Source organism: Prionailurus viverrinus, chromosome D4, assembly GCF_022837055.1.
Source record: "Prionailurus viverrinus isolate Anna chromosome D4, UM_Priviv_1.0, whole genome shotgun sequence".
NCBI lineage: Eukaryota > Metazoa > Chordata > Mammalia > Carnivora > Felidae > Prionailurus > Prionailurus viverrinus.
The window spans coordinates 55808111-55826843 of NC_062573.1; the positions used below are offsets into that span (position 1 = coordinate 55808111).

An 18733-nucleotide genomic window follows, 5' to 3' on the forward strand; every position below is an offset into this window, starting at 1 on the left:
ATGGCTGATGTCAAAGAGGTTACTGCCCATACTCTCGTCTAGGATTTTGATGGTTTCCTGTCTCACATTTAGGCCTTTCCTCCATTTCGAATAGATTTTTATGTATGGTATAAGAAAATGGTCCAGTTTCATCCTTTTACATGTTTCTGTCCAGTTTGAAAGGGAAAGGTTTTTAAAGGTAGGTGAAGGAAGTCCTAAAGAAACAAAACAGGGATTATTTAGAGCAAGGTCACTTTCCTTTGGGAGACAAAAAGTGTTTTATTAGGTGAATTACCTCTTTGGTGCTTATCAGGAAATTCTAGACTGACTAGTTAAGATTATATTAACTAGGGAAGGTTGTAATCAGGTATGTATTAAGCCTCAGTTTGGTGACATGGGCCTAGCACAAGTGACTCCCATTTGGTAACTGTTTTTTTTTTTTTTTTTTAACAACACAAATTGGATTTCAGTAGAATTCTAACCACTGTAATTAATGCCTCATATTTTATACCATGCTCAGAGATTCCCTAAGTACCAACTTTGCTTTGCATTCTTAGAAGATACTTTGATTTCTTTAATGTGCATTTTTTAATGTGATTTTTCTTTCCAACAGACACAATAAGAGGAAGAAATTTTTGGTTGACCCCCGTTGCCACCCACAGACAATAGCTGTGGTCCAGACTCGAGCTAAGTAATTAATTTCACTCATTTTTTGAACTCAGGGATAGCATCATGCTCATCTCTGTTGTTTCTTTTCTTACTTCCAAACTGATTGGAAGCGAACCTGGTTTAAATTGCGGTTGTTGAATTTTACTTTCTTTCCCACTTTCTTCCTGAGATCTTGCTGGTAAGAAAAATGTGTCAGAACTGAGAGAACACATGAGTGACTTTAGTTGGCTCTGCTTTATTTATTTATTTTTAAAAATTTTTAATGTTTTATTTATTTTTGAGAGAGAGGCAGAGTACAAGTAAGGGAGGGGCAGAGAGATAGAGGGAGACACAGAATCCAAAGAAGGCTCCAGGCTCTGAGCTGTCAGCACAAAGCCTGAGAGGGGCTCGAACTCATGAACTGTGAGATCATGACCTGAGCTGAAGTTGGACGCTTACCAACTGAGCCACCCAGGTGCCCCACCTCTGCTCTATATTGAGTAACCATGCTATTTGTTTCCTTTTTGTAAAAATAAAATTAAAAGATTAAAATAATTTCAGCAATGTTTCAGAGTTTGCAAAGCAGAGGGAGAAAATGGAACTCTCCCACAATTAGGGTTTTGTGTGTATTCTTGCAAACATAGTTTATACAGAATCCACTTAAACCTAGATGTGGTATGATATAGATTAAAGCAAGTGTACTGTATTTGTTTAGTGCTGCAATCAGATAAACAGCACAACTATCACTTGCCAGTGTGTTTATTTGCTTTCTTCTTGTTTTTTTGTGTCTAAAAAAAATTTTTTTTAACATTTATTATTGAGAGAGAGAGACAGAGCATTAACATGGGAGGGGCAGAGAGAGAGGGAGACACAGAATCTGAAGCAGGCTCCAGGCTCTGAGCTGTCAGCACAGACCCCAATGCGGGGCTCAAACTCATAAACCGTGAGGTCATGATCTGAGCCGAAGTCGGACGCTTAACCGACTGAGCCACCCAGGTGCCCCTTTTGTGTTTTTTAAATGCTTGTTTATTTTTGAGAGAGAGAGAGACAGTGTGAGTGGGGTGGGGCAGACAGAGAGGGAGACACAGAATCCAAAGCAGGCTTTAGAATCTGAGCTGTCAGCAAGAGCCTGATGGGGGGATTGAACTCACAAACTGTGAGATCATGACCTGAGCCGAAACTGAACACTTAAACCACTGAGCCGCCTGTTTTCTTCTTGTAAGAGCTGGGCAATCTCCCCCAACCCCATACCACCATCCCTTTAGAAGGTGTATTCTCACATATGATTGGAACTGGATGGTTAAGGAAGGTCTTTCTCTTTGTTTAATTGATGGCTTTCCATTCATCTAAAACTGATCCTGGGTGAAGGTGGTGACCTGGTGAGACAGCTCTGTAATTGCAGGAATTGATTCTTTAGTCCTAGGAAGCCATGTTCCTGATCCTCTCAGAAGGTTCTGGCAGGAAAGGGGTAATGGGAATGGTAAGGGAAGGTACAAGAGAGAAACAGAAGTCAGACTGTTGGCAGCATGTGAGATGGTATGAAGCATTGTTACCAGTCAGGTGTGAGATGGGGGTGTGTGTGTATTGGATGAAGTTGGGGGGGGGGGTGGCAACGAGGAAGGACACAGAATATGAATTCTCTATCACTGAAAACAAATTTTACGGAGTTTCATTTCCTTTTGAAAACCAAAAGCATGATTGTTCTTTGTCTTCTGTCTTTCCAGATACAATGGAGTTCTCATTGAGCTGAAATTACCCCATGAAATGGACTTCAGTGGAAAAGATGTTAGTGGAGTGCTGTTCCAGTACCCAGACACTGAGGGGAAGGTGGAAGATTTCACAGAGCTCGTGGAGAGGGCCCATCAGACGGGGGTAGGCAGCTGTCTCCTTGTGGGGGTCCACGTAGGTCTGTCCCAACTTTGTATTATGATTTTTGGATGTGTCTTAATTTCCATATTTTTATCACTTGGAATGGTAAAACTGTCTCCTTCCTGCCTGCCTTCAAATTTGTTTTGTTCACCAACTAATTCCTGGTACATAGTAAAAACTCCGTAAATATTTTTTAGTGAATCAATGAGTAAATGGCATGAAACAACCCTCTGTCTGTCTGCTTATATTGGGGATAATTTGCTTCTCTCCCACTTCTTTCAGGGGAAGGGAACAACCATGTCCATTTTCTCTTGTTTCCTCTTTAGAGCCTGGCCTGCTGTGCTACTGACCTTTTAGCTCTGTGTATCTTGAGGCCACCTGGAGAATTTGGTGTAGACATTGCCCTAGGTAGCTCACAGAGATTTGGAGTGCCACTGGGCTATGGCGGACCACATGCAGCCTTTTTTGCTGTCAGAGAAAGTTTGGTGAGGATGATGCCTGGGAGAATGGTGGGGGTAACAAGGTAAAGCAGCTCATGTTTCTACCCTTTTATTGTTACTATTAGTTTCTTTGTTCCTTCTTATCACAAAAGTTGTTGATTTCTCTCTAAATTTACCTGGGCCATGTATATAATAATTTATAACATATTTGTATTGAAGGCATATAAGTGAATTAAATTAGGTTGTTGAAAGCATTGAAAGACTTGATATTCTAGGTGTGTTTTTTATCTGACCAGTTTCATTCTCAAAAGCATTATCATGCTACACAGTTATGTAAAATACAAGTATAGTGAGAGATTATCATGAACATAATGTGATCCTAGAGGCCTGCCACTTGTTTATTCTAGTAATTTTTAAAAAATGTTTATTTGTTCATTTTTGAGAGAGAGAGAGAGAGCACCAGCAGGGGTGGGGTGGGGGGGACAGAGAGAGAGGGGGAGACACAGAATCCTGAAGCAGGCTTCAGGCTCCAAGCTGTCAGCACAGAGCCTGACTTGGGGGCTTAAACCCACAAACTGTGAGATCATGCATGACCTCAGCTGAAGTTGGACGCTCAACTGAGTGAGCCACCCAGGCACCCCGCTAGTAATTTCCAAATGTATCTTCCCAAGTGCTATTCATTGATAAAACTCCTCAGATTAAGAATTTAGATGAATGACATGATCATTACTGGGGAAATTTAGCATGCTCTTTTAGACTAGACCTTTCATAGAGGTTGGACTTACTAACCTAAGTGTATAGTCTATATTAGTGAATGATGTGAATTTTTGAAATACTCATGGATTATCACATAATAGCAAGAGGCACCTTGCTTTTCAGTGTAAAAATAAATGTCTTCAAATATTCTTACATTAGTTTCTTTCAATGATGTGTCTTGACCAGATGAGATGAGGTAAAGACTATTCTAATTAATAAAAGTTTAATATATTAATTATTGTCTGCTGATTTTTATATTGAACTTACCTTTCTGAAAAATGGACCCCAGAGCTTGATGAAATACAGGATAAGACTGCTGAATCTTTGTGTTTATCCAAATACTTTTCTTTTAATGTGTATTTATTTTGAGAGAGAGAGAGAGAGCGCACGCGAGCGAGCAGGGGAGGGACAGACAATCCCAAGCAGACTCTTCACTCAGCAAGGAATCCTACTTGTGGGGCTTCATCTCCCGAAAAAGAGGTCACAACCCAAGCCAAAATCATGAGTAGGTCCCTTAACCGACTAAGCCACCCAGGTGCTCCATGTTATCCAAATTATTAACTGTATTCAGAAAGAAGGAAAATTTTTCTTAGAGATAGGTGGTAAGATTATTAACATTCTTTTTTTTAAGTTTTTATTTAAATTCCATTTAGTTAACATACAGTGTAATATTAATTTCAGGTGTACAATTTAGTGATTCAGCACATTCTTTTTCTTAATAGCTGTATAGTTACTTTAGATTTCCAGTGAAGAAATTAATTCCTTTGTGAGATATTTCCCCTTTTCCTGTGTGTGCCAAGAAGCTCATAGTCAACTTTAATTCTCATTAAATTTAATTTTTTTTCATTAAATTTAATTTTAAATTCAGTCCACATTCACCATCATTATATTAGCCTGGGTAATTCCTGGGAAGTTTCCATTCAAGGTTCCTAGCTTTATTGTGTATACCTTGGTCCCTCCCTCAAAGTACATACTAAAAATTAGTAGTCCTATTTAGAAGTGGACGGCTTGGTAATTATTTCCTTATGGCCTTGCAGCCGAATAAATTCGCTGGGTTCCCTTCAAGCTGGGAAGGAAAGAAGCAGGTCTATTTATGACTACCCTTGGTGTAGTGATTATCTTTGCTAACTAGATGTTTTATTCTCTGCCCAGAGATGCCACTGGGAAAGAAGTGTATCGTCTTGCTCTTCAAACCAGGGAACAACACATCCGGAGAGACAAAGCTACTAGCAACATTTGTACAGCTCAGGTAGATCACATGACTCTCCTTCCCACTGAATGCCTTATAATCTGTAGACATGAGCTGCTCATTCATTCACTTAATTTTCCTTCACCACCTGCTGACCAGTGTGCACACCAGAAATGGAGAGATCTTATTGGTAGAGAAGCCTTGTGATCTTGTCAGAACCAAAATACGATGTATTTACCTAGAGCTCTGTCCATGTACAAACTTTATACTTCAGTGTCTCTAGTAATCTTGGCCATAGGCAGGTCCATTATGGGTGGCTATTGGGCACCTTGTCTTAGGGCTAAAATGGAAGCCCTCCAGGAATGTGGTGAGGAAGCAAAGTGAGAGTGTTTGAGGTGACTGTGCTTGAGGGGATGGTACAGACTGACCAGTTGGTGGTGGTCTTGGGGTATTCTTACTGTGGGCTCATGAAAATCATTCTTGAAATGGATGGAATAAAAGAGGAGGAGCTTCGCAAGTTCCTGATGAGCCTGGAAGTTGCCCAGGACTCAGGTCAGAGGGAGCAGTGTTTGAGACCCAGCCAATTTCTAGGCTTAGGTAGAAGATGGTTCCTGAGCATCCAATCCATTCTAGGTCCATGTTCTCCATTCAGGGTCAGAGAAAGAGATCTCACCCATACCTCATTGGACAGTACAGTAGTTTTTTCTCTCAAGGCATTGGCTCAAAGCACCACCACCAGGTTTTAGAAACCCTTTCCAGGGTCAGTAGATGATAAGGTATTATTAAAGTTGGTTCTATAGCTATTGGTCTTTGGAATACTTTCCTCAGTAGGTTTTCCTGTATTTGTTGCCTCAAGAAGGTGGCTGCTTCAGGGCACCTGGGTGGTTCAGTTGGTTAAGCATCTGACTCTTGATTTCAACTTAGGTCATGATCTCACTGTTCATGAATTTGAGCTCTGCATCAGGCTCTGCATTGACAATATAGAGCCAGCTTAGGATTCTCCATGCACCTCCTTCCCCTCCCTTGCTTGCTCTCTGTCTCTTTCTCTCTCTGTCTTTCTAAATAAATACATTTAAAAAAAAAGGTGGCTATTTCTTTTCAGGTAAGAGCTCTTCTATTACCTTAGGATGGAGCTAGCTGTCACAAACTTTTCCTCTGTTGATAGCAAGTTGAACTTTATACGATGCTGTTACTTTCTGTAGCTTACCCTTCATTTGTTGAATTATCTGCTTAAATATTTCTCTGTCCTCTGCAGCTGACTGCTCCTGTCTTGCCCTTTCTGCCCATGTTCTTCCAAAAAAATGCCAGTCTGATTATAAGTGAATTAAGGGGTTTTCTTTAGAAAAAAAATTTTTTTTTACATTTATTTATTTTTGAGGGACAGAGAGAGACAGAGCATGAGCAGGGGAGGGGGAGACAGAGAGAAGGAGACACAGAGAGAAGGAGACACAGAATCTGAAGCAGGCTGTATGCTCTGAACAAGCTGTCATCACAGAGCCTTATGAGGGGCTCGAACCCACATACTGTGAGATCATGACCTGAGCCAAAGTCGGATAGTCAACCGACTGAGCCACCCAGGCACCCCAAGGGGTTTTCTGCTTCAATGTTTGGAATTAATTTTACAGGTGAACTTGGGCTGAACAAAGGTCTCTATCTTTTTCAGCAATTATTAAAGTCATATTTTCCCTGGAGATAGCCCAACTCTGTCTTCTCTGATTTTAATTTTCTTATTCTGGAGAACTTCCAGCTATGCATTGTCTATTCCATTTCATGAGTTTCTTTTCATAATTGGTTGTATGAAGCAGTTGCCCATAACTCCAGTGTCATTCTCTATAAAGATGCAATTATTCTTTTTTGTTAGGAGATGATGTATCTTTGGAAATGCTCCTTGAGCTCTCTGTCTTCTGATTTTCTCCAGCCTTCTGATTTTTTTTTAATGTTTACTTATTTATTTTGAGAGAGAGAGAGAGAGAGAGAGAGAGAGAGCAGGGGAGAGGAGGGGAGGGGCAGAGAAAAAGGGAGAGAGAGAATCCCAAGCAAGTTCCAAACTGACAGTATGGAACCCCATGCGGGATTTGATTCCACAAACCATGAGATCATGTCATGACCTGAGCCGAAATCACGAGACAGACACTTAACTGACTGAGTCATCTAGGTGCCCCAGCCTCTGCTTCTTAAAGCAACTGCATCGTGTTCTCAGGCTGCCCCTTTTCCTCTTGAGTATGACAGGCTCCACACTGTACTTGTCCTTGCTTTGCAATGTTGGTGGTACAGAGATTTTTTTTTTCCTTTAATCTCTGAAAGTGTGTTACTAAATTGTTTTTAAAAATTCTTCTGTATCTTGTGATATTTCACAGATCTCTGAATTTGCATCATGTTCTTTGTGTTTTCTTACGTCTTAGGTTTTACCACCACAAGCCATTTTTTCATTAACTTTTATCTAAACTCAGGTGTGTTCAGATATAATTTACATTTCATCAGCTCTTTCACTGAGGTATACCTTTCCATAAAATTTGCCCTTAAAAAAATTTTTTTTAATGTTTATTTATTTCTGAGAGAGAGACAGAGTGCAAGCAGGGAGGAACAGAGTGAAAGGGCTACACAGAATCAGAAGCAGGCTCCAGGCTCTGAGCTGCCAGTACAGACCATGAGATCATGACCTGAGCCGAAGTCAGATACTCAATCGACTGAGCCACCCAGGTGCCCCAAAATTTGCTCTTTTAAAGTATACAGTTCTGGGGCACCTGGGTGACTCAATGGGTTAAGCGTCTGACTTCAGCTCGAGTCATAATCACACAGTCCATGGGTTTGAGCCCCGTGTCAGGCTCTGGTCTGACAGCTCAGAGCCTGGAGCCTCCTTCAGATTCTGTGTCTCCCTTTCTCTCTGCCCCTCCCTTGCTTATGCTCTGTCTTTCTCTCTCTTGAAATAAACATTAAAATTTTTTCAAAAAATAAAGTATACAATTCAATGATTTTCAGAATTTTTATAAAGTTGTGCAACCATCACTGGCATTCATTTCTAAACATTTCATCATCCCAAAATGAAACGTTCCCATGAAGTGATTGTTGTTCTCCATCCTTTTATCTTCCCTGCAGCCCTTGAGAACCACTAATCTACTTTCTGTCTTTGCATTCTGGACATTTCATATAAGTGGGATTATACAATAAGTGGCCATTTGTGCCTAGCTTCTTTCACTTAGCATAATGATTTCAAGTTTCATATATATTCTAGTATGAATCAGTACTTCATTTTTTTATGGCTGAATAATATCTCATTGTATGGACATACCACATTTTGTTTATCCATTCATCAACTGATGGATATTTGGGTTGTTTTCACTTTATTCTATTTTGACTAAAGTGGTTATGCACATTGATGTACAAGATTTTGTGGGGTCATGTTTTCAGTTCTCTTAGGCACATACTGAGGAGTAGAATTACTGGGCCATATTATAAATCTACACTGAACTTTTCCAAAGTGGCTGCATCATTTTACATCACTTTCACTAGTGTATATGGGTTCTAAATTCTTCATGTTTTCACCAATGCTTGTTACTGCCTTTCTGGTTATAGCCATCTTAGTGACTGTGAAGTGATATCTCATGTGGATTTCATATGAATTTCCCTTATAACTAATGATTTTGAGCATCTCTATTATTTATTTATTTATTTATTTATTAAATTTGCATCCAAGTAAGTTAGCATATAGTGCAATAATGATTTCAGGAATAGTTTCCAGTGATTAATCCCCTATGTATAATACCCAGTGCTCATCCCAACAAGTGTCATCTTTATGACCCTTGCCCATTTAGCCAATTCCCCCACCTATAACCCCTCCAGCAACCCTCTGTTTTCTATATTTAAGAGTCTCTTACGTTTTGTCCCGCTGTTTATTTTACTAGTTTTGCTTCCCTTCTCTTATGTTCAACTGTTTTGTATCTTAAATTACACATATGAGTGAAAGCATATGATATTTGTCTTTCTCTGACCGACTAATTTCACTTAGCATAATACACTCTAGTTCCATCCATGTAGTTCCAAATGGCAAGATTTCATTCTTTCTGATTGCCAAGTAATAATACACACACACACACACACACACACACACACACCACATCTTTGATGGACATTTGGGCTCTTTCCACACTTTGGCTTTTGTCGATAGTACTGTTATAAACATTGGTGTGCATGTGCCCCTTCATAACAGCACACCTGTATCCTTTGGATGAATACCTAGTAGTGTAATTTCTGGGTCATAGGGTAGTTCTATTTTTAATTTTTTGAGGAACCTCCATCTGTTTTCCAGAGTGGCTGCACCAGTTTACATTTCCATCAGCAGTGAAAAAGGGTTCTTCTTTCTCTGCACCCTTACCGACATCTGTTGTTGCCTGAGTTGTTCATTTTAGCCACTCTGACTGGTATAAGGTGGTATCTCACTGTGGTTTTGATTTGTATTTCCCTGATGCTGAGTGATATTGAATATTTTTTCATGTGTCTGTTTGCCATCTGGATGTCTTCTTTGGATAAGTGTCTATTCATGTCTTTTGCCCATTTCTTCACTGCGTTATTTGTTTTTTGGGTGTTGAGTTTGATAAGTTCTTTATGGATTTTGGATACTAACCCTTTATCTGATATGTCATTTGCAAATATATTCTTCCATTCTGTCATTTGCCTTTTAGTTTTGAGGATTGTTTCCTTCACCTTGCAAAAGGTTTTTATCTTGATGATGTCTCAATGGTTCATTTTTGCTTTTATTTCCCTTGCCTCTGGAGACATATCAAGTAAGAAGTTGCTGCGGCCAAGGTCAAAGAGGTTTTGCCCGTTTTCTCCTCTAGGATTTTTATGGCTTCCTGTCTTACATTTAGGTCTTTCATCCATTTTGAGTTTATTTTATTTATTTATTTAACAAAATTTTTTAAATATTTATTTTCTTGGAGAGAGAGAGAGAGAGAGACAGTAAGAAAGAGACAGCTTGAGTGGGGGAGGGGCAGAGAGAGAGGGCAACACAGAATCTGAAGCAGGCTCCAGGCTCTTAGTTGTTAGCACAGAGCCCGATGCGGGGTTCCAACCTATGAATTGTGAGATAATGACCTGAGACCATGACGGATGTGTAACTGACTGAGCCACTCAGGTGCCACATTTTGAGTTTATTTTTGTGTATGGTGTAAGATTGTGGTCTAGGTTCATTCTTCTGCATGTTGCTGTCAAGTTTTTCCCAAACCATTTGCTGAAGAGACTGTCATTATTCCATTGGATATTCTTTCCTGCTTTGTCAAAGATTAGGTGGCTATGCATGTGTGGGGCCATTTCTGAGTTCTCTATTCTGTTCCATTAATCTGTGTGTCTGTTCAAGCGCCAGTACCATATGGTCTTAATGATTACAGATTTGTAATACATATTGATGTCCAAGCCATCAGCCTGCCAGGTGGCACCTCCCTCCCAAATTTTTTCTCAGCTGAGACTGTCTTTCCATACCCCTCATTTCTGAGGGCCCTGCGGCTTGAGCCCACTCCAACCCTTTGGGGGAGGGTCTCAACAAGCAATGCCTGGGTGCCAGTTTGCTCCCGGGAATGTTTGTACAATTGCAGTATTGCAGAGGTTGAAAAATTCTGGCTGGGTGCTGTCTTGCCCCAGAAAAAGTCCATGCAATTTCATGGCAGTAAAGGTTCAAGGATTATGGTAAACCGGAACATCTAGCCAGCACCAGCTTTCACCACCCCCTGGCATCTTTCCTCCAATGCCAGCAAATGTGACTATTCTTTGGGGTCCATTGGGATCTTTGCCTGTGGGGAGACCATAAGGCCTCTACCAAATGCTCTCCTAGCAGGGGAACCACTTCTCCCTGTGTGGCCTTTTGTCTCTTTGGACCTCACTGCCTGCTCCTGGGGATTCGCCCCTCCTGCTGAGCACCACCAGGTATTGAGCTGAGGAATTTCCCAGTCTGCTCTCCTCTGTTTATAGAGTCCTTATGGTATCAACCCTGTCCTTTCTCCTCTTCTTGTTCAGTCACTTGAGGGTTCTTCCACTCTCTCTTTTCTCTCCAGTTACTTCTGGGGGTAGTGCTTTTCCTGTACTCTCCCCCCTTTGTCTCTTCTCTCTTCTCATAAACAGCTCCCTACCCTCCATGGCTTCTCTCTCCCCCAGTTCATCTCTCCCTGCCACTTACCTGTAGCTTAAGTTATGCAGATTGTTGTTTTATTCCTCAGATCAATTTTCTAGGTGTGCAAAAGGGTTAGCTGCATTTCAGAGATGAGAGAAGCCTGCTGCCCTGCCATCTTGGCCCCTCCCTCCCAAAGTCTTGAGCAAATTTTAATCACGAGCTTTTTTTTACTCCTTTTTTTAAAAATTACTTTAAGTATACTAATTAAATTTATCCAGATTATCCAGAAAATTCAAATTTTCTTGGTCTTTATTTGTCTGAACTTCCTTTGGAGTTCTAATGCCTTTCTAAGATTTCTAAAAATGATTTAAAATTTTTAAGTTTATTTTTAGAGAGACCACTAGAGTGCAAGTGGGGGAAGAGCAGAGAGAGAGGACGAATCTCAAGCAGGCTTTGTACTGTCAGTGCAGAGCCTGATGTGGGGCTCTAGCTCATAAAACATGAGACATGATCTGAGCTAAAATCAAGAGTCAGTGACCCAACTAGCTGAGCCAACCAGGAGCCCCTAAAAATGATTTTACTAGTCATCAATTTGTTGGCTACTCAAGAATCACCTCTGGATTAAAAAGGGACATGAACCACCATCTACAAAGCTGTTACAATGAGAGACTTCCAGAGGATTTTGCGATTATGAGGCCTGAGTTTTAATTCTCCTGTAGTAGTCATAAGCATTTAGATACAGTGTCATGGATTGTTTGACTTGCCCTCTTCATAGCTGGAATGTATTGTAGTGCTTCTACATTTCTCTTTCTTTTTTTTATTTTAATTTTTTTTTAATGTTTATTTTTGAGAGAGAGAGACAGAGACAGAGTGCAAGCAGAGGATGGACAGAAACAGAGAGACACAGAATCTGAAGCAGGCTCCAGGCTCTGAGTTGTCAGCACAGAGCCCAAAGTGGGGCTCGAACTCACTGTGAGATCATGAGATCATGACCTGAGCCAAAGTCGGACACTAAACCGACTGAGCTACCCTGGTGCCCCAACAACTAGTTGTTGTATAGAGTCCCACACGATAGTCTAAACTCTCTTGGGGAATTTTGGCCCAATGAAGTCCATTTCTCCATTTTCAGATGTTTTCTTTTCCTTTCCATTTTCTTTATTGACTGTTGGTTTCAGTTTCTAGTATTTTTTGTGAACGGTTTCTTGTTTTCCAGTGGTCCCATGGGTTCCTTCTAGTAGCCTAGCAAAGAAAATATGCACCTGACACTAGATCCAATAATGAACACGTTCCAACTTTAAAGCACTGTGTTTTTCAGGTGTTCTTCCCACTCTAGGATGATTGACTGTGAAGTTGACCTTGAACTGCTAACCTTGTACATTAGTAGAAAAGTCACTAGTGGGACTGGAAATATCAGAGTCTAGGTGCTAGACCAGTAAAATAGGAGGGGCTGTGGGAGAATGGAGTGGACTGGGTAGGGAAGGAGTCTGAGACTTGGTTTTGGACCAATTACCTGGGGGGCAAGGATGATATTGCATGGTTAGAAGATTGCTTATTGGTAGGATCTAGGATGATAAAGCCAATAAAGATAAGAACAAGAGGAAGAGAAGCAGGAGGTGGGCCTCCATCATTTTCCCCCTCGTTGTCACTTATTTTGGTCTCTCATCCTAACCATTCTCTTTTTATCCTCCTTCCTGACCTACATGCCATCACAGTGGGGCCTTTCCTTGCTCCCCATGCAGGACTTCCTCACTGAAGCGTCATTGGAGTTGTCTGTGTCCCTTATTTCTGAGAAATTTCAATGCCATTCTTTTCTATTTTCTGTCACACAAAAACATATACTTCCCTGTAAATATTTTTGTGAAACTTCAGGCCAATGGTCAAGGGGAGATATCTTTACTTTAGAAAGTGACCTTGCTATGAGCAGAGAGGAAATAGCCAGTAGATTCTGATTTTCTCTTCCTAATACATGTCCTGAAAATTTATTTTGGTTTTATTCCACTGCATCCTTCATTTTCATATTTGGTAGAACCTTGCCACATAATCCTTATTCATCTCTTGGTTTGCTGAAATTCAGCGTCTAGTGCTTTAAGTTCTCAGAAGATATGTTCCCTGAGTTTTTTTTTTAATTTAATATTTATTTATTTTGGGGACACAGGCAGAGTGCAAGCAGGGGAGAGGCAGAGAGAGAGGGAGACACAGAATCTGAAGCAGGCTCCAGGCTCCAAGCTGTCAGCACAGAGCCCAACATGGGGCTTGAACCCACAAAGCACGGGATCATGACCTGGGTTGAAGTCGGACACTCCCCAGGGCCCCCCCTGAGTTCTTATATATTTGAAAATTCCTTGTTGGTTTTATCCTTGAATAACTGATTGAGTATAAAATCCTTGGATATCACTTTTTTTCCCTGATGACTTTAATGCTCCACATCTTGCAACATTAAATATTGCCCATCAATATCTAATGACAGCCTGATCTTCCCCTTATGAGTGACATGTTTATATTGCATCAATGAACCTTCTCCTTTATAGTCGTCAAATTTGATCTGGATATACTGGATGTTGTGTTTGCCCCTCAGATAGTCAGGTAGGTTGAGAATGGTCTCCCCCTCTCATAGTTAATGCAGATCATTTTGTTTTGTCCCTGTTTTTAATTTTGGCATTTCAAGTCAAGAGAATACTCCTTCCCACTAATTGTCTTCCATCATGTTATTGAACATGATTCCTTAAATGCTGTTTGTTGTTTTAGGCTCTCTTGGCGAATATGGCTGCCATGTTTGCAATCTACCATGGTTCTCATGGGCTGAAGCATATTGCTAGGAGGGTACATAATGCCACTTTGATTCTGTCTGAAGGTGAGTCATTTATCTGTTTAAAAACTTTCAAACATAACAAGACTGATAAACCTGAGTAAGTAAAATAGAAAACTCACTGTATGTCCAATACTGTATTCAAAATTAAAAGTCAAATAAGAAATTACTTCAACATCTATGATATACTGAGTGTTAAAAATTTTAATATGGATTTTTCTTATCCCTCAACCCCATAAACAAGAGGGATGATCACTTAGAGAAAAATGACCAAAGATCATGAAGCATAAATTATTTTATTTATTTATTTTAATATTTTTATTTTTTGAGAGAGAGATACACAGTGTGTGACTGTCAGAGGAGGGGCAGAGAGAGAGAGAGGGAGACAAAGAGTCCGAAGCAGGCTCCAGGCTTCGAGCTGTCAGCACAGAGCCTGACACAGGGCTCGAATTTGTTAACTGTGAGATCATGACCTGAGCCATCTGAGCCACACAGATGCCCCAAATTTTAGAAGAAATACATGTACAAATCAATGGCCAATAAACATATGACATTTCAGCCTCACTATTAAGGAAATGTAAATTGAAACAATAGTGTTTCTCCCATTACTTTGGCAAAGATTAAGAAGAATGCTGATGTTGGTATAACTTTTATGAGGCCTTTTAAAATATGCCTACATTTGGGACCAAAAATTCTACTCTTAGAAATGTATCTAAAGGAAATAATCAGGTGTCCATTGAAACATTATTTATAATACCACAATCTTGAAAACAGCCTAAATGTCCAAAAATAATTGATTAACTCTGGCACATGCATACATTTGAATATTACACTGCCATTAAAAATAATGATATAGTTATTGATCTGTAGAAAATAAAAATATTCATGATATATTAAATTTTTTTAAAGTGTAAAGAGATGTGTGATATATCACACATGCACACATACACACATACATTACAGTTATAGAGGAATACACACCAAAATGTAACCCACGGTTATTCCTAGATGGTGATTATGGTGATTTTTCTTTTTATATGTATTTATTTCATAATAGTCTCTACTATAGTAATAAACATTTAATTTCTTTACAAAAAAAAAGCAGTTACCAAAACACTGGCTAAGACCAGAAATAGACAATGGTTAGAATTTACCTCTTTATTTCTCTGTGGAATGCCCAGAGCAGAGGAGCAGATTTCTTTGTTGGGGACTGGTGGCTCTCCTATCTTATCTAGGTCTCAAGCGAGCTGGACATCAACTCCAGCATGAATTGTTCTTTGACACTTTGAAGATTCAGTGTGGCTGCTCAGTGAAGGAGGTTTTGGACAGGGCCACTCAGCGGCAAATCAATTTTCGGCTCTTTGAGGATGGCATGGTAAGTAAAACTTTTCCATTTCTTTATATATTCCCTAAGATTTCATAACTTTACTCACTAAAAATTTTCTTCTTTATTTAAAAACGCAATATTTAAATTTTAGGCACAATCTACGTCTTACAAACAATTTTGTTTTCCAACTTTGAACATTGTGACCTTCAAAGGATAATTCATTCTTAGCTTTCCTTAAGACTTTATGTTTTCATGTATGATATTCCTAGGCACATATTTTGTTCATAATACTCCTCCCAGGATGACTGTTGAAGTATAGTATCATACCCAGTATGGTGTGATAAGCACCATAATGAAGTTAAAGGAAGAAAAGGATAAGTCTATCTAGCATTAGTAGGGGTGACCTGCAGGCATGAGACTGCTGGGGTCCAGAAATGGTTCATAAAACCTAAACTAGACTAAACTAAACTAAACTCGTCTAGTTAACTTCACCTACGGGCCAACTTGGGTATAATGGCACCCTGATAGTTTGAAACAACTGAGAGTTTTATCTAGCACCTTCTTCCCTTTGACCTCTCTTGGGGTTTCTCCACTGGTCTTGGAGTTTAGGGCTGATGTTTTCCCTTTAATTTTCATTTCTGCAGCTTGGTATTTCTCTTGATGAAACAGTGAGTGAAAAAGATCTGGATGACTTATTGTGGATCTTTGGCTGTGAGTCATCTGCTGTAAGTAAAATAAGAAGATACATTTCTCTCAATGAGTATTTGAGGTGTTGTCCAAGATAGCTGTGCCTCTTGTGATTCCAAGTGTGAAACTGGGTGGACTGCTGTTAAAAATTATGCCACTGACCATCCCCTATAGCTAGTGGTCACTGCTGTGGGCCCTAGCTAGGAACTCGAAGTCAAGCTAATTTGAAGGATGGTTAATGGTGTTTAATTCAAACTGTCCCAAATGGGGAATCATGACATTGGTGTCCTGGTTATGTCAATTCTGGGAAAATATTCATTCATGTAACATATTTATTGAACACCTAATATATGGCAGGTAGTATGTTAGGCTCTGAGGACTCTGAATCTAAGATGGCACAGTTAATGACCAGGAAGCTGGGGCTAGAGAGGTTCCAGACACTTGGAAAAGCAACTATAAAGGCTTAGAGGCCAAGGATTATAGTGAGAACTAGACACAGTACAGTGTGACTGAGTTGATTTCTGAAACAATGAAATTGCAGGGCCATGTGAGGAGAAAGGTTACACTTGCACGGATGAAAAAGAAAGTGGTCAGTAGTAATAGGTTCTGTCCTGGTTGCCTATGGACTCTTTAACAAGGGACTTATCTAGAGTACTAGATAACAAATATAAATCATCAAAGAGATATCACACTGTTCTTTTTTAAGCCTTAAGTAATAAATAGGACTGAATAAGCCATATTCTGTCTAGAATTCTGCATTAAATTTAACCACAGGTATTTGTTCCATGCATTTAAGGAATATTTATGAAGTATCCACTGAGGGCTCTAGATGGCTATACTATCAGCCTGAGGCAGAATGAAGAACAAGACATGTATTTATATATTCTGGATATTAACCCTTATCAGATATGATATGGAAACATTTCCTCCCATTCTGTGAGTTCTTAACTCTCTTGATAGTGCCTTTGATATGCAGAAGTTTATTTTAATTAAAGTCCACTCTATTTTTTCTTTTGTTACTCAAAAGCATGTTACTCATGCTTTTGGTGTCGTATTTAAGAAACCAAAATCTAAATCCAAGATAATGCAGATTTGTGCCTATGTTTTTCTCTTAAAGTTTTATAATTTTAGCTTTTAAATTTAGGTTCTTAGTTCAGTTTGAGTTTTCCTATATGTTGTAAGATAAGGATCCAACTTGATTCTTTTGCATGTGGATACCAGTTTTCTCAGCCTCATTTGAAGAGATTGCCCTTTCGCCCATTTTAGTGTGTGTATTTTATTAAACTTGTAGTCAAAGATAAAAGCAGTGTCAAGTGAGAATCCTTACTTGAGTGGCATCATCATAACTTTTTTGGATAGCACTTTAAAATAACTTCCTGGAACTTGCTTCATTACTCAAGGAACACGCAGAAGTTTTTTGGTGCAGTGGAGGGCATAAAAATTGTCATATTTCCTTTTTTATCTGAGGCAGAGGTCAACACACTTTGAAAATAGTGCTCTGGACAATTGCCACAATTCATGACTCCTGATACCTTTTACCTAACCATGACAGATGCCAGGGAGGTGGGCAGTGGTAGATCTGCAGTGCTTTGTCAGAATGCATGCTGAGCAATTCAAGGCTTGCTTCCCTTCCTTTACTCTGTGGTCTCTCCATGCAGGAGCTGGTTGCCGAAAGCATGGGTGAGGAGCGGAGAGGTATTCCAGGGACTGCCTTCAAGAGAACTAGCTCATTCCTCACACATCAAGTGTTTAACAGGTTTGCTTGGGTGTGAGACTTCTGCATTGTGTACTGTGGCTCAGGAGTACAATAGAGAGTGGCTTCTGAATCCACCTGTGAGATGGATCTGGTTTTTGTAGCTCAGCCATGGCTCACTAAGAAACCATTGCCATAAGGATTCCATTCCTGATTGTGGCAAAGCCACCTGTTGCTGGCTCTGCTTCATTGGAACTGTAACCCCTAACCCACTTGTCAGGAAGAGGGGAGTTTGGATGCATAGTTGCCAGGCTGATGTTCATACCCAGGAACTCAACATCCTCTTCTTCCTAACCTGACCACTGGAACCTTCTTGTCCTGGTGCATCCCTGAGGTTTGTGGGGGTTCTATGTCCTTGCTTCTGACACTTTGTTAGCATGTTGGCTATGGCTCAATTTGATCTGTAGTTTGAAGGTAGATCTCAGTGTGTCTTATCTTTCAGGAGGATGTGCATGGACTCTTAGCTCATTATAATGGCCCAAATCATGTGTTTTGTGTTCATAGCTATCACTCAGAAACAAACATTGTCCGATATATGAAGAAATTGGAAAACAAAGATATTTCCCTTGTTCACAGCATGATTCCACTGGTAATTGTTGCCTTTTATTCCTGCTTCTATCTCACGCCTGGTTCCACCTCTTTGGGTTGCAGCTGATATGCTGCAAGAGGAATGAAGGGGTGGCCATGTCGGGAGATCAGAGGGATAAGAGGAAATTATTAATGTGATCCATTTTGGATGTGCTTCTTAAAGGGGTCCTGCACCATGAAGCTCAACAGCTCATCTGAACTCGCAGTAAGTAGGAGGTTTTCTTAAAAACTTTTCTTAGGAAGGAATTTAATAGGAGCAGTGTTCTAGCTTGTACATAAGTGGATAACTAGAGAAAGCTACTGGGACTGTGATTTAGTAACTGTCTAAATAATTCTTTACCTGGTATTCAACAATCTCAGGACAAACCCTAGTTTTATTGCGACTTGGTCATTTAAATTTATGAGTAAAATTATTTTTTTTAATTAAAATAAACATTAATTAAATTAATATATGTAATTAATAATTAACTAATATTAAAGTATTTATGCTTTCCTATCCCCGTTATTTATTTGTGTACTTTTTAAGATTTTATTTTAAGTTATCTCCCCATCCAATATGGAGATCAAATCACAGCTCTGAGACTAAGAGTC

The 18733-nt window shown here is 39.7% G+C and overlaps 1 protein-coding gene across 1 annotated transcript in view; it reads left to right on the top strand.

The window, feature by feature from the left end:
- The window catches only part of GLDC (glycine decarboxylase), a 98393-nt gene that overhangs the window by 36310 nt on the left and 43350 nt on the right, over window positions 1–18733 (top strand). The window contains exons 5-14 of the mRNA XM_047831420.1: window positions 593–670; window positions 2352–2499; window positions 2823–3019; window positions 4845–4941; window positions 13727–13832; window positions 15023–15162; window positions 15759–15839; window positions 17460–17557; window positions 18059–18143; window positions 18306–18347. Of these exons, the coding sequence (XP_047687376.1) occupies window positions 593–670; window positions 2352–2499; window positions 2823–3019; window positions 4845–4941; window positions 13727–13832; window positions 15023–15162; window positions 15759–15839; window positions 17460–17557; window positions 18059–18143; window positions 18306–18347 (1072 nt within the window). The remainder of the gene's footprint in view (window positions 1–592; window positions 671–2351; window positions 2500–2822; window positions 3020–4844; window positions 4942–13726; window positions 13833–15022; window positions 15163–15758; window positions 15840–17459; window positions 17558–18058; window positions 18144–18305; window positions 18348–18733) is intronic.